Here is a 14,582-nt window from a genome sequence, read left to right on the forward strand (position 1 = left end):
TATATTTTTTCCTTTAAGCCTGAACACACGAATGTACTCACTAAGTACGTAGCATACGGAGGGCTAACGTTCCCGGGTGGTGCAAACATTGAAGCACTCAGCTACTAACTGAAAAATTCACCTAGAAGTACCTCAGGAGAAAGGCCTGGAAATTTCCTGGAAGACCACAGTCATGGGTCCTGATTGGAACACAGGTCTATTCGCACGCACAACAGAAGTTGGAATCTACTCTATGGTAATTGGTTCACTGGTAATCTTTGACAGCATCATTTTCTTCAGTAAATATAAAATCCCTCTCTCTATAGTTTCTGTTGCAGTGGATTCTGAAGGAATGTGGGGAACGTTACAATCCCCTCCTCACACCCAAAGGGGAGAGTGAAGATCCCTTCCACAGATGCCCCATTGTTTAAATGTAGCTGGTCTGCAGTTCGGGTGTGGACTGATGCCCATCTCCACTTTCACTTTCTCTTCTGTAATGATGTATAACAGATCACCAATAGAATGCCTACATTAACTCTTAGCAGCAGATATTCTAGAATATAGACTGTTTACAATAACTTGCTTCTCTTTTTTGTCTTTTGCTTTAATGTTCAAGTACTCAAGAGATTCTAGGAGAATTATACAGACACCAAGGTCATTATCTTAAAAATAAGAAATATCTACTGGCCAAAAGGAAAAGAACATTTGCTTGTAAATAAGAAATGTGTCCATTCCATATTATTGGACATATATATCATTTCCCATACACAATTCCATATATAATTTTCTGATATAGCTTTATGGTATCTCAGAAAGCTATCTGGTACAGCTTTCTAATTTAGCTTTAAGGATGCAAAACAAGAGCCAAGTTAAATCTGTCTACTTAACACTTCAGCCAGGTTAGTTGTTCTTAGTCATGAACAATTTTGCACAAGCATGTGCATGTGTGTGTGTGTACACACACACACACACACACACACATTTGACAATGTCTAAAGGCATTTTTGGTTTTCACAATTGTAGGGATACTAGTGGTGTCTAAGGAGTACAGTCCAGAAATGCTTTTAAACAACCTAGAATGGATAGCTAGCCATTTACAACAAAGAATTATCCAGCCTCCAATAGCAATAATACTAGATTTGAGAAACCCTAGTCTAGAGGTCTCCACTTCCTTTAGAGCTCCACACCACAGACACCTGACTAAACTGCAAAAAGACAGGTACACGGTAAATATCCTCGTGTTAAGAGGCATACACTAACAATGACTCTTTCCTCTGCCTGAATCATACAAGGAAAGGCATTTTAAATCCCTTCAGGAAGTGACAAATTCTCCTAATTACCCTTCAAGATGAAGACTGATGGAGTGACGCTGGAAGAAAAAGCTCTGAGAAAACTTCGTGGCTGTCTTTTTCTCTTCTTCCTCCTATCCTTCTAAGCTAAATAAAGGGTTTCTAGGGTAAAAGTTTCCCTTAATTGCTTCCTTACGTTTAATATTGTACCATTTAACTACAGTGACTGCTCATCGGGAACCAGGAGAGCTTCTCTAAGCTCAAGTTCCTCCTTGTTTTCACAACTTGAACAAATGCTTAATAGATATATGCTGAATTAGAGAGCAGAAATATTAGATGGAAATAATGAAGCTGTCGATGAACTTAATAATGGCCAATCTCCCACATTTTTATCTTGCGTTATTTATTATATCTTGTTTTATTGTTATTTTCATTTCCCATTGTTTCTTAGTAAAGAAACTATCATTTTTAGCAATAACATCTAACATACATTAAATGGTCATATTTCTAAATTATTATGAGGCAACAATATATTCAGAACAGATAACTATGACCCGAGACCATATGAAGGCTGAGAATAAGCACAGAATTATTCCCTTGTCATACATTTACAGATCAACACATAAGATATTTGTACATGTTATAGACCCATGTTAAAAAGACAGAGTCCTGTATCTGACTCCCAAGTATCTGAGTTCCCTTTGGCCTCTGAGGGGCTCTGTCCCTTATTCTCCAAAGTTGCAATTCCTTGTACCTTCTTTCATCCTTGTACACCTACGCTCTGGCTTCTTCACCCTTGATGCTTAGCACTTCAAATGCACACGTTCTATGAGAGGCTCAATAATCAATCAGCATTTATCTGCTATCTAGTCTACTGAACTCACAGTGACCCCGTGAGGCAGCCTAGAAGTGCCTGCCCCACATGATTTCCAAGACTCTACCTTTACAGGAGCAGACAGCCTGGTCTTTCCCCAAAGAGCACTGGGGGATTTATGCCCTGAATTTCTAATTAGCAGCCCAAGGCCTGACACACGATGGGGCTCTCTAGTCTGCTTTAAAATAAACTGTCACTAGTCCTAAGCCTGACACTCGGCTGTTGTAACAATTACAGTCTGGGAAAACCTTATGGCTTAGTTCTTCTCCAGTGTCACTCGAAGTAAGAATCGATTGAATGACACACAATAGTCCTATGACAAAAGTAGGCTAATTCATTTCTCTGAGGCCAAGTTTCCTCAGGAAACTTTTTACCTACCAGGGTTATTAGGAGGATTAGAAGAGATTGTGTTTGAAAACTATTTGGCCCAGTTTGGTGTTTAATAAAATTCAAAATTTCCCTTTTATCATTCTTCCTCATCCTTCTTCTAGTTTCTAAAACATTTGAGATTATAAGACTGGTTTGCTTCTGTGATCTAAAGACATTACATGATGAACTTTAATAGGAAAAACATCTGTCATTTCACAATTGCTACTCACTCACTGTCATTGAGTCATTTCTGACTCATAGCAACCCCGTAAGACCTAACAGAACTGCCCTTTCAGATCTGACACGTTCCAATTTTCATCAGAGCAGACAGCCCCATCTTTATTCCGTGGGCATGTGGTGGATTCAAACTTCTGACCTTGTGGTTAGTAGTTCAGCCGTGGTGGGCAGAGCCCAATACACCAACAGGTTCTACAACTGGTAGTAAGAGATTTAAAATGTAAATACGATTGGGAGGCCTAATACGATATAGTACATAGCATGGGTGAGTTTGATTCACAGGGTAAAAAAGGACATCAGTGTACTTTGTCTCTTGCTGTGGAAAAGAGATCGAGGTGTGAGGCATGAGAGGAAGCAGTGTGTTCAAACTGACCAACACGAGATTGACATCTGCTCAAATATGGGTAGGCTGTGAGCACTTCCAGGCTCTCTAAAGAGCATTTCCCTAGTTACTTGCACATATCAACCAGAACTTCAAACAGGTTCAAAATGGTTCAGTTGTGGTCAAAATTAACAAAAACAGTACACATGTTGCATAGCAACCAGTTCTCTTGGATTTTCAACAGAGGAGGAAATAGGCAGTAATGCTCAGTCAAAGAAGGTGGCCACATTCAAAGTGGCACATGCTCGGTCAATAAGCTAGAGTAGGGCTGCACTGCCTGTTGCCTGTTTAGGTAGAAATTCAATGGGCATAAGATTGAGTTGTTATGCAATTCCAGTGCTGCCTTTTCTTCCATTGGTCATGACTGAACTATTTGAACCCATAGTTGGAAGCCATAGGAGCAACTTGGCTAGGTTATCAAAAACAGAAGCAAAACAAAAACTCAATCTTACTGCTGTTAGGTGGATACTGACTCATAGTCACCCTGTAGGCCAGGGTAGGAGGGCTCCTTCTGGCTTCTGAGATTGTAACTCTTTATAGGAATACAAAGCCTCATCTTTCTTCCGAGGTGGTTTCCAACTGCTGACAGCCCAACACGTAACTACTGTGCCACCAGGGCTGGTTTACAGTACTCAGTTCCTCGATCAAACACTAAACTCAGTGTTGGGATGAAGAGTCTCTTGTAGATCATAGGTTCCCAAACTCATTTGGCCTACTGCACCCTTTTCAGAAAACAACTTGCTCAGTATCCTCCCGGCAATTAAACATTGTTTTGCTATAGTCCAAAATTCAGGATAAAGTGTAGGTATCTGCTTTCACATTCCCCTCAAGGCATTCTAGCTTTTAGAGATTGCTCACACTGGGAAACTCTGTTGTAGATGTTTAGCATCTGCAATCTACTTTAAGTAAAGGAGGTAATCTTTGAGATGATTGTGAGTGGCCCTCATCCAATGAACTGAATGGAACTAAGAACAAAACAGGCTTTCCTGAGGGAGAAGAAATGCCTGTGAAGGGGAGCCTTAGCTCCTGTTGTCTTTTCCACCTGGCCGACTTGCCCTACAGATTTTGTACTTACTGAGCCCTGGTAGCACTGCGGTTTAGGTGTTGGGACTGCTAACCTCAAGTTGGTGGTTCAAACTCATCAGTCAGCAGAGGGAGAAACATAAACCTATTTTTGCTCCCGCCCATAAAGATGTACAGACTCAGAAACCTCACACAGGGCCGCTATGAGTCAGAATCAAGTCGAGAGCAGGGGGTGGGAACCTCATCTCCAATGAACCCCAGTGCTGCAAAATGAGAAGGTAGCTGTTGCACTCACACAGTGGTTCTGCAGGAGAAAAGATCTAATAATCTGCTCCTATGACGATAACAGACCTCACAATTATCTAAGACGATTCCCTGAAACCTAACCATCCACCAATCACCGATATCTACCTCTCTCTGCTACTGACCCTACACATGTTATTCTTCTTTAATCACTAAGCAACCCTATGAAGTATGCACTATGAATAGTTCTTCATTTTACATGTCAAGATGATGAGGTTTGAAGTATTTAGTAACCTCCTCAAAGCTACAGAGCATCTAAACTCCTGATCTTAAATAATAATATAGTTCATATATACAGCCATCTGCTTTTTCACTGTCTCTCACATCCTACCATCCAGCCATTTCTTTAAAACATTTAAAGAAAGACCATTTCATGAAGTACACAATCAGAAAAAAACAAAAGCACCTTTATGATGATTGAGAAACAGTACATGTTTTAAGTTAGCTAATGTTAAAGTAATTTCTACAAATGAAAATGAATGGTTTTAAAGCCCGTCACCATTATCACCAAGAGATAACTTTTTATTAAAGATTATTATAATCATGTGAACACTTCAGCTTTGGGGCAAAGGCCAGGTATATTCAATTAAATCAGTGACTTGATTTCACTCTTCAAAAATGACTGTTTCCAGAATATCATAGAAGGCTACCATGGACTTACTTTGACCTGAGGGTAGGATTTCTTGTTCTTTTCGCTAGATGCACCAGGAAGCCCACCGTGGGATGGTCCTTCACATACATAACGGAAACGAAATCCTCTCTGCAAAGGTGGGCACCAACAAGGGTGAGAAACACTTATGAACAAGAATCGTGAAAACACTGCGAAATGCTAATTCCTGCATGTATCATTGAGCAAAGACAACGGTAAGAGAAGGGCTTCAATAGGTGAATATCGCATTCCCCACAGTGAACAATGATGTCTGTGCAGTGAAATGTGGCTACCAGCCAGGTCCTTAATGAGGAAGTATCGGTCATGCTTTGCATGTGTGAAGAAGAGATTGCTAAAGGGTTGAAGCTTTTGACTTGACATGCTAAGGCTTATTTGAATCAGAGCTTCCTCATCTTAAATTGCCAATGCCAAGCTGTTCAACATTATGCTTCGGTGACTTTTACTTAAAGGAATTCATCATCGGCTCTGATTACAGTTGGCTTGGGAGGGAATCTAGAAGTGCCTGTGCAGACCCACCCGACGGTAGACTCGGCATCTGGTCCACCTTATCCAGAATATAAGATTGCTGACTTAACACTATAACCAAGCTCAATATGTTAACTGATCTACATGAATATACAACCAGATAGCCTTCTGAAATATAACTGATGACATAGGACGTTTACAGGTGTAGCTAATTAATGAAGTCTTTATTAAGTGAAATGCTGTACGGTGATACACATTTATACCAAAAATCAAACCACTGCCATCAAAGATACTCCTCTGACTCATGCCAACCCTACAGCACAGAGATTGCCCATTGGGCGTCCAAGGCTGCAATCAGAGAGCCGCATGTTTCTCTGGTGGGCAACTGGTGGGCTTGAACACCAACCTTTAAGTTAGCAACTGAACGCTTTAACTACTGCACCACCAGGGCTCTTTGATAAACACCTAGGTGTCATGTTTTCTCATCTATACAAATTAATCAATTAGATCAGATTTTTAAAGGTCTACTCCAGTTGTGGCATTTTGTACCTTATAACACACACTTAATTATAAGTTTCAGGTTAATATTTAAAGAACAAAACAAGGCCAGCTCTTCAAATGAACCTCATCACCACATTAAGAAAATTTTTGTTGCATTTTCGGAAAGATAACCTATATAACCACTTAAAAATGATGTCAACGCATTTTGGATAATGCTATTTGATAATCATACAATGAACTAGTTTATTGTGTTTTTGTTGTTGTTGTTTTTGTTCTTTCAAATTTACCCTTTGGTAAAAACAACAATATGCTAACATACTTTAAGGAACATTCTCACCTTCATTTCTTTTTACTGTCAGACTGACTACTTCAACTAAAGTGTGCTAGCTCATTTAGATCATAAGGAGCAACCCACATGCGGAGTACTTGCTGGGGGAGTTTCTGAACTTATACCCTTGTCCACCACGCCTGGTTTTGTTAGTAACTTTGCTATCATTGACTACTATAAATTGTTTGCCTTTCTTAGCTGATGGAAAGGTCAGCAGCTTGAAACCACTAGCTGCTCTGTGGTAGAAAGATGAAGCTTTCTACTCCCTTAAAGAGTTTCCGTTGCAGAAACCCAAAGGGGCGGTGGTTCTCTGTCCTACAGGGTCACTATGAGACAGAATTGACTCGATGGTAGTGAGGGTTTTTTGTTGGTTTGTTTTTTAAGTAGCATTATACCAAGGAGCTCTGATGACACAATAAATAAGCATTTAGCTGCTAACTGAAAAGTTTGGTGGTTTGAACCCACCCGCTGCTGTGTGGAAGAAAGATGATGTCATTTGCCTCCATAAAGATTACAGCATTGGAGAGCCAATGGAGTAGTTCTACCCCGTTCCTATGAGTCAGAACTGACTTGATGGCAGCGAGTTTGGTTTGTAGGCAGCATTCTACTTCATAGGGTCTTGCACAATAGTCTCTAGCCCAAATGCTCAGAACTATTTTAAGTCTCTAGAAGGCATCTAGAATTTCTTTATATTCTCTGAGAACTTAATAATTTCCAAAGATAATCAATACTAGAGCATATTTCTGGAATGAACAGAGGACTGTAATAAATATCCAAGTCTGTAAAAAGTTCCTCAAATCCCACATGGGTTTGCAGTGTTCGGTTAACTCCTAATAGCTGGCATCTGAGTCACCTCTTGCATATGGTTGCTCAGGACATCTGAAACCTCATCATTATCAGGGAAGCCTTTTGAGGTCAGATTAGTCATTTTAGGGCTACTCCTCCAATTTTACTTCTGACAAAACTCTAATGAAGAAACAAGCTAAAAATTGAACTCCACATCTTTTGCAGGCAGCTACTCTTAGTTTAGTTAGGGTGATTAAATGACATTTCTAAAAGTGTGAAGATAAAAACAGCATGTACAGCATTTAGCCTCCAACTCGGCTAACCATAAAGATATAGATTTGCTTGACTGCTAACCAATTTGAACATCACTTCAGGTTTTAGACAGTGTAAGATCATCAACACTGAATAATATACAATAGAACTAGATTCTAAAGATTAGTAATCTATGCTATGACTCATCTCTGTCAGCATTGGGGAAAGTCTGTGGTAAAAAGGCCAGGAAGAAAAAAGAACATTTGTTTAACCTTTTAAAAAATTAATAAAGCATTGAAAATACTTTTGGAGCAACTGGACCAATATATTCATGTACATTAGTCTATCTTACTGGTTTGTCCTACATGAACTACAGGTGGAGAGGCATGCCTTTCAGCTTTCTTATAATTGGCCAAACACTTAGGAGATATTATTCATGGTTGCATAATATCTTAAGTTACCTGTAGAAGAATTTTTATCCTGCAGATAACAATGTATAACCTTTTTTTTTATTTTTAGGAAGATAAGAGATCTTCAAATGTATGATCTGCATGTGTTTCTGATTCTAGGTTTCTGAGATGAAAGGTTTACCAATCCACAGCCATTCATCTCAGTAATTCCATTTGCTTAAAATGAGTCTTCAACCTCAAAGGGAAGGCTGCATTCATTCCGGTCAGAAAGTGTGACTTAAATCCAACCTTTACTTTCACTGTGGCCAGACATCAAAATAATCAGTAGTTTGGTAAACAAATACAATGGTTTCATTCATGTGAGCATTTACTCATATTTATATAGTGGATTACATTCTGAATTTGGGAATTAAATCGATCTATTAGGTAAATCATAAATGCTCTTTTCCTTATGACTACTGAGCTTTTGATATGAAAATACATTTAATTCTTCCCCCTTTGCCAGGCTTATGACAAGGATATTTGGAATACACCTAGTCTGGTAAACAGACACATAAAATTTAAATGAGTTTCTCAATTTCATGGATTATCCAGATCTGATAAACCAGGCCATTTTTCTAAGAGCTAAACTACTGGAATTTTAGAGGATGAACTTCCAGTGGGTGAACCTTTAGAAGAATTGGCAATTTCCTGTGAGAAATCACTGCTATGGAAGCAGACATGGCAATAAAGCAAAGCCATCCTGCTAGGCTGTGGAGTCAGTGAGCCACTCCCAAAGCAACTGGGTCAAAATTAGAACTTCACATGATTTGGACTGTATCCCTATCTGTTAGTCAGAGAAAACATATTGATATTCTTTAAATGTTGACTAACTGCAAACACATACACAATGTATGCTTTTCATTTACATCCTTGACCTACTTTGCAATTGTTAAAATATTCCAATGCAAGGTGTTACACTCATTCACATGAGCTTTAAAGCAAACAAGCATGCCCCACACTATTTGGGGGCCAATTGGCCAATTATTATGAATTTTATTGCCTAACTCCAAATTTTGTGTTGGAATGCAAACTCATACCTTTGGTTGGAATCCTATTTGAGAATAAGACTTTCGGTTACGTCGTGATGCCAAGTGAATGTAAATTGTGTTTTAACTGTATGGAGTCATTTATGGAATATAAAGAGCAGATTAGACACAGTAAGCAAATAAGCACTAATAGCTGAAAGATTGATGCCATATGGAGATTGACAAGAAAATCAAGGAAAGCCAAGGCCCGGGAAGGGAAGGTAAGACTTCCCTCAGAGTTGGGCACAATAAGAGTCTTCCCCTATAGCAAGAGCCTGAAACTTGGACTTCATGCCTCCTAAGTGGTGAGAAAATATTTTTCTGTTCTTTAAAGCAATTACTATTTGTTGCAATAACACGGAGAGACAAATACAGGAAGGCAACTGCAAGAGGCAGGTCGAGGTATCTGTAGGATGTGATCAGCATATCTACTGAAGAGTTTCCCTCTTTCTGTCCTCATTCCTTAGGAAACTAGAACAATACCACCATCCCTTAACAACTGAAACCTACTGCAGGCAGATATTAAAGATTCTCTTTCTTCTTTGCTCAAAGCCCTGGCCCCAACCAACTTCCAGCAAACTTGTATCTAAAGACTCTTTGTTTCCTGGCTCTCCTCTCCACAGAATCTAGGGGAGTTGGAGCTGGATACAAAAAATGTTTGCCGTGCGACTCTGAAGAGGCTGTCTAAAACTAACACAGATTCCAACAGATTCCACAGACAGAACAGATTCCAACTAGCATTCTCAAACTTGCTCTACCTCCTACTGCTACTTTTAGATGTTCAGCTGTATGTTCCAAAGACAGAAGCTTTTCTGAAAAGGCCCAAGCTAATAGAGGGGAAGAAGGCTAAATACAGCATGTGTGAGCATGTGGATATAAACTGATGAATGTAATACAATATATGTGAACGGCATGTCTGCGTATTTCCTTACCAATGAATGCAGATAACCTATGCCTTTCCTGGGAGTGGCTGGCAAGCTAATTTGGTAGTGATAACAGGATACCAAGGCTCTATAATTAACCAGAGATTTACTGAACTATGTAGTGAGGCTGGAGACAATTTGAAGAATGACAAAGAGAAGCGTTAGGAGGATGTATGAGATTGCTATAGAATGTGGCAGGTTGTTGTGCTTCTAGATAAGCTACTTACTTCACAAAATCCATTTATTATACAGTGCTTGAAACTTAATATTAAGCTTACTAATCTACTATTTAAATGAGTAGTCCCACCCCTTCAATCCTCTTACCTGTTTAGGTTGCTCTAATATTTGAAGGTATGGGCCATCTGCTAAAAACAGAAACCAAAAGAAACTGTGAGGCTTCTCAAGTTTAGTGTAAAACACAAAAAAAACAAATCAAAAACTGAAATTATGTTTCCAAATAGGTGCTTCAATTCAGCTTTCTGCCTAAAGTTCCACAAGGACATCACTTCTCTACAGCTTTTGAAATACTGAATTACCTGAGTTTAACAATAGTTTTATGCCTTTAGAGAACGACCACAAATGAGTGTTTGTTGAATGGGGATGGGTCATGGCCCAACTCAACAAATGGTAAAATGCCAAATGAGAATTAATATGTTCTAATTAAGTACCATACAAGAACACAAAACCCGACTAACTCACACTCTGGAGGCAATCCCGACTCCCAGCAGCAGCAGGGCAGAAAATAACCGCCCTGTGGGGTTCCCAAGGCAGTAGGTCTGGATGGAGACGGAGGCAGTTACATAATTTCACGTCAACTTGAAGATACATAAACGTGGAGGGTGGTCTTCAACTTGTCAGTCAGGTCACAGCCATATAGCGCCTCCTCAGGAGGAGGGCCCTGGGAACCTCTGCTCTCTCTTTGCCTTTACCTGGCTGCTGGAGAGCCGCTCTGAGACCTGCCAGAGCCACCGCCAGTGGATCCACAGGACATTGCACTCACTGGCCTGGGATCTTCCTGCAGTCTGCATGTTTGCATATGGCTGTGCGAGTCTGAAGAGGGGCTTCTGGACTAGCATGGGGCTTACAGATGTGTTCTCGATATCGAGCTCTTTCTCACATGCATGTGAGTGTCTCTGGATTGGTTTCTCTAGTCAACCCGGCCAAACACAGAGACAGACTGCATCTTCCCTCCCCAGAGTGGCTGGGAGGAGGGCTGAACTGCTGACCTCTCAGAGAGCAGCTAGTGCTTGAACCACGGCAGCACCAGGGCTTCTTAAAATGACACAAATACCAATTAAAAGTAGCAATCACTTCTGGGGCTTGATGGTACTTATTTTCCCTTCATATTATTAGGCAGTGATTTCCATTCCTGGTTGCCTTCTCAAAGAGAAAACTTCGATTATGTGAAATTAGAAGGGATTGAGCTAGCACCTGCAGGTGTATAATACACAGACATTGATCTCAGGCTACGTGCTTTTCCTTACACTACGTTTCCAGTTTCTTTGGCTTCTTGAACACAGAGCCACTACTCTTCATTCCTTAACTGCCTAGTCTGTCCTCTTCCCACTCCCTCATCCCCAGCCAGCATCCCCCACTTAGATTTGGTTTATTAGACATGGAAGATTCATATAGATCCATATGCTTAGGTGACGTTTACATGTTTATAGGAGTTTTAAAAAGATCGCCCTCTCCATTTATAGAGATCTAAATACACAAGTCATATACAGATGTAAAAGACAAGGGGGAAATAGATCTATGTACCTATATTTATAGGTTGAGTATTAAGGAAACAGATGGATTGTGGGCCCCTACTCAAATACTCCCTCAACACAAGAATACTTTGTTCTAACAATTCAGCAGTCTACTATGCTCACCTTCCTGGCATGATCGATGAAGACAATAGGTGCACAAGCGAATGTGGTGAAGAAAGCTGATGGTGCCCGCTACCAAAAGATATAGCATCTGAGGTCTTAAAGGGCTGAAGATGAACAAGCGTCCATCTAGCTGAGAAACAATAAAACCCACATGGAAGAAGCACACCAGCCTGTCCCGACATGATCACTAAAGACAAAGCGGGTGCATAAGCAAACGTGGTGAAGAAAGCCGATGGTGCCTGGCTATCAAAAGATATAGAGTCTGGGGTCCTATAGGCTTGAAGATAAACAAGCAGACATCTAGCTGAGAAACAACAAAACCCACATGGAAGAAGCACACCAACCTGTGAGATCACAAGGCATTGCTGGGATCAGGTATCCGGCATCAAAGACCAAAAAAAGCATAGCATTATGAATGAACGGGAGTGTAGAGTAGGCACTCAGGGGCCATCTGTGGCCAATTGGACATCCCTTTGCAGAAGGGTCGTGGGGATGAGACGAGCCAGTCAGGGTGCAGTTTAGCAATGATGAAACATGTAATTTTCCTCTAGTTGTTGAATGCTTCCTCCCTCCCACTATCATGATCCCAATTCTACCTTACAAATCTGGCTGGACCGGAGGATGTACACTGGTACTGATAGGAACTGGAAACACAGGGAACCCAGGACAGATGAACCCCTCAGGACCAGTGGTGAGAGTGGCAATATCGGGAGGGTGGAAGGGAGGTAAGGGAGAAAGGGGGAACAGATTACAAGGATCTACATATAACCTCCTCCCTGGGGGACGGACAGTGTAGAAGTGGGTGAAGGGAGATGTCGGACAGTGTAAGATATGACAAAATAATAATAATTTATAAAGTATCAAGAGTTCATGGGGGAAGGGGAGCAGACAGGGAGGGGAGAAATGAGGAGCTGATACCAAGGGCTCAAGTAGAAAGCAAATGTTTTGAGAATGATGAGGGCAACAAATGTACAAAAGTGCTTGACACAATGGATGTATGTGTGGATTGTGATGAGTTGTACAAGCCCCCAATAAAATGATTTAATTATTTAAATAAAAAAAGAGAAAGTGTAGCACTTACATTAAAAACGTAAAATAAAAAAAGACCACACTCTCATACTAATTGTCTGAAACTAGCACAAGCATTCTTATAAAACCCTGAAAGCATCAAAATTAAAGATCAAATTTAATTGAAGTTACACAAGCAACAAATAACCATTGTGAAAACATAATGAAAATGAAAGCTTGATTATACTTCGGTTATATCTAACTGGAAATTCAGAGGAAAATGAGAACCTCTGAGAACATAAAGAGTGGTCTGCTGAATATGAGAAAGTCCCTACACTCCCCAGCTAGTCTATAGTCAACAGTACTGCAAGCAATAAAGGCATGTGGTGTTTCTCACTTGTGTCAATGTACATGAAGATGGTCGTGCTCAAGAATGCTATACTATTTCTGTGTCCATTGCAATCCCCACGGCTTCTCTCAGCTAGCAGTTCAAGGTCAAATATGTGTTGTCCTCTTTTGGGTGTCCTTGTGATGGCCCTGCTTCTAATGGAAGCAAGGCCCAATAGGACATAATCATACCACCTATTATTTCAAAGAAACAAATTCATGACAAAGAGACACACCTTCAGGTGAAAAGGAAAAGCAAATTATAATTTAAAAAAAATGTATGTTCATGTGCTCAGTATTGTGGTGAATCAGGATATGGCCAGAAGACTGCAGGAAACAAATGTAGAATTATTTCCTGTTATTCTTCATGAAATTCACAGGGAAGTAGGTTGTAAAAATGGGGAGGAACTGACCAACACAGCATAATAGAGATAAATGATCAGTTGTCTGAAATTCCTTCCTGGAAACTTTAAACTACTTTAAGAACTACAATTTTAAAAGTATTTTTCCAAAAAAGCTAAAATCAAATTTCTGATAAAGAAGTAAAGCCAAAAGAGAAATAAAAATATTTTGATCCCACAAGGATACAACCCTGCTTGGTAAAGTGGAGGGTCAGCGAGTAAGAGGAAAATCGCACAAAGATGGACCGTCGGAGCAGCAGCAGTGAGCTGGATCACAGCACGGCTGTGCGGACGGTGCAGGATTCCTTGCTGTGGGGCGCAGGGTCACCTTGAGTAGGAATCCACTCTACTGGCACCTAACAATGACAACACAGACCCAGAGAGAGCCCTGGAGGTCCAGAGCGTCAGCGTTCAGGTATTGACAGAGAAAAGTCAGTGGTTCAAGCCATCAGCCTCTCTGTGGGAGAAAAGCCCTTGCAATCTGCTCCCGTAAAGACTGTAGCCTAGAAAAGCCTGTAGGGGAGTTCCGCTCTGTCACGCTGGGTTGCCTTGAGTCAAATCAGCTGGACAGCACAAAACACACAGCTTACAGCGCGGTATAAACTCTACCATGCACGAAAACAGTCTCTCTGTGATGTTAAGTGTTTATCAAGAGAATAAGCCTCTAAGAAATCAACATTTGCGAAAGAAGTCATGGTAAAAATAGAAGAGGCGGACCTTGTTCAGAGTAAATTCCAAGAAGTTAGGCACTTGAGTTCTGGCATTCACAGTCATTGAATGTACACTTCCTGAGGGAGAATCCCGTTCTTATCATTTTCATGAGGCATTATACTAAGGAAAGCCACTCGGCCTGAGGGGGCGGGGTGTGGAGGGGAAGCACAAAAGCTACCAAGACATTTACACAGGAAGCAGACCTAGAGTCCACACTGGACAGCGGCATCTGATGAGATGATTCTAGCTATGGGAACCCAAAAATAATATGCATACCGGTACATGCTTTGCGGGGTAAGTCTAGAAAGGATTTAGAAAGACCACTGAGGGCAATGAAGATCAA

General features: G+C 40.6%; 1 protein-coding gene across 2 annotated transcripts in view; it reads right to left on the reverse strand.

Annotated features, from left to right (window-relative positions):
- NFKB1 (nuclear factor kappa B subunit 1) overlaps nt 1-14,582 on the reverse strand; it is a 149,312-nt gene that overhangs the window by 121,558 nt on the left and 13,172 nt on the right. Inside the window, exons 4-5 of one of the 2 annotated variants that reach the window (XM_030888509.2) lie at nt 10,183-10,220; nt 5,118-5,216 (exon numbers count right to left, since the gene is read on the reverse strand). In XM_030888509.2, coding sequence (XP_030744369.1) covers nt 5,118-5,216; nt 10,183-10,220 — 137 coding nt within the window. Of the gene's footprint in view, nt 1-5,117; nt 5,217-10,182; nt 10,224-14,582 lie in introns of both variants that reach the window. The other variant, XM_004703444.2, reaches the window with a different exon arrangement.

The sequence above is a fragment of the Echinops telfairi genome, unplaced genomic scaffold (genome assembly GCF_000313985.2).
Source record: "Echinops telfairi isolate 266 unplaced genomic scaffold, ASM31398v2 ScPeMD7_7468;HRSCAF=8506_0, whole genome shotgun sequence".
Classification (NCBI taxonomy): domain Eukaryota; kingdom Metazoa; phylum Chordata; class Mammalia; order Afrosoricida; family Tenrecidae; genus Echinops; species Echinops telfairi.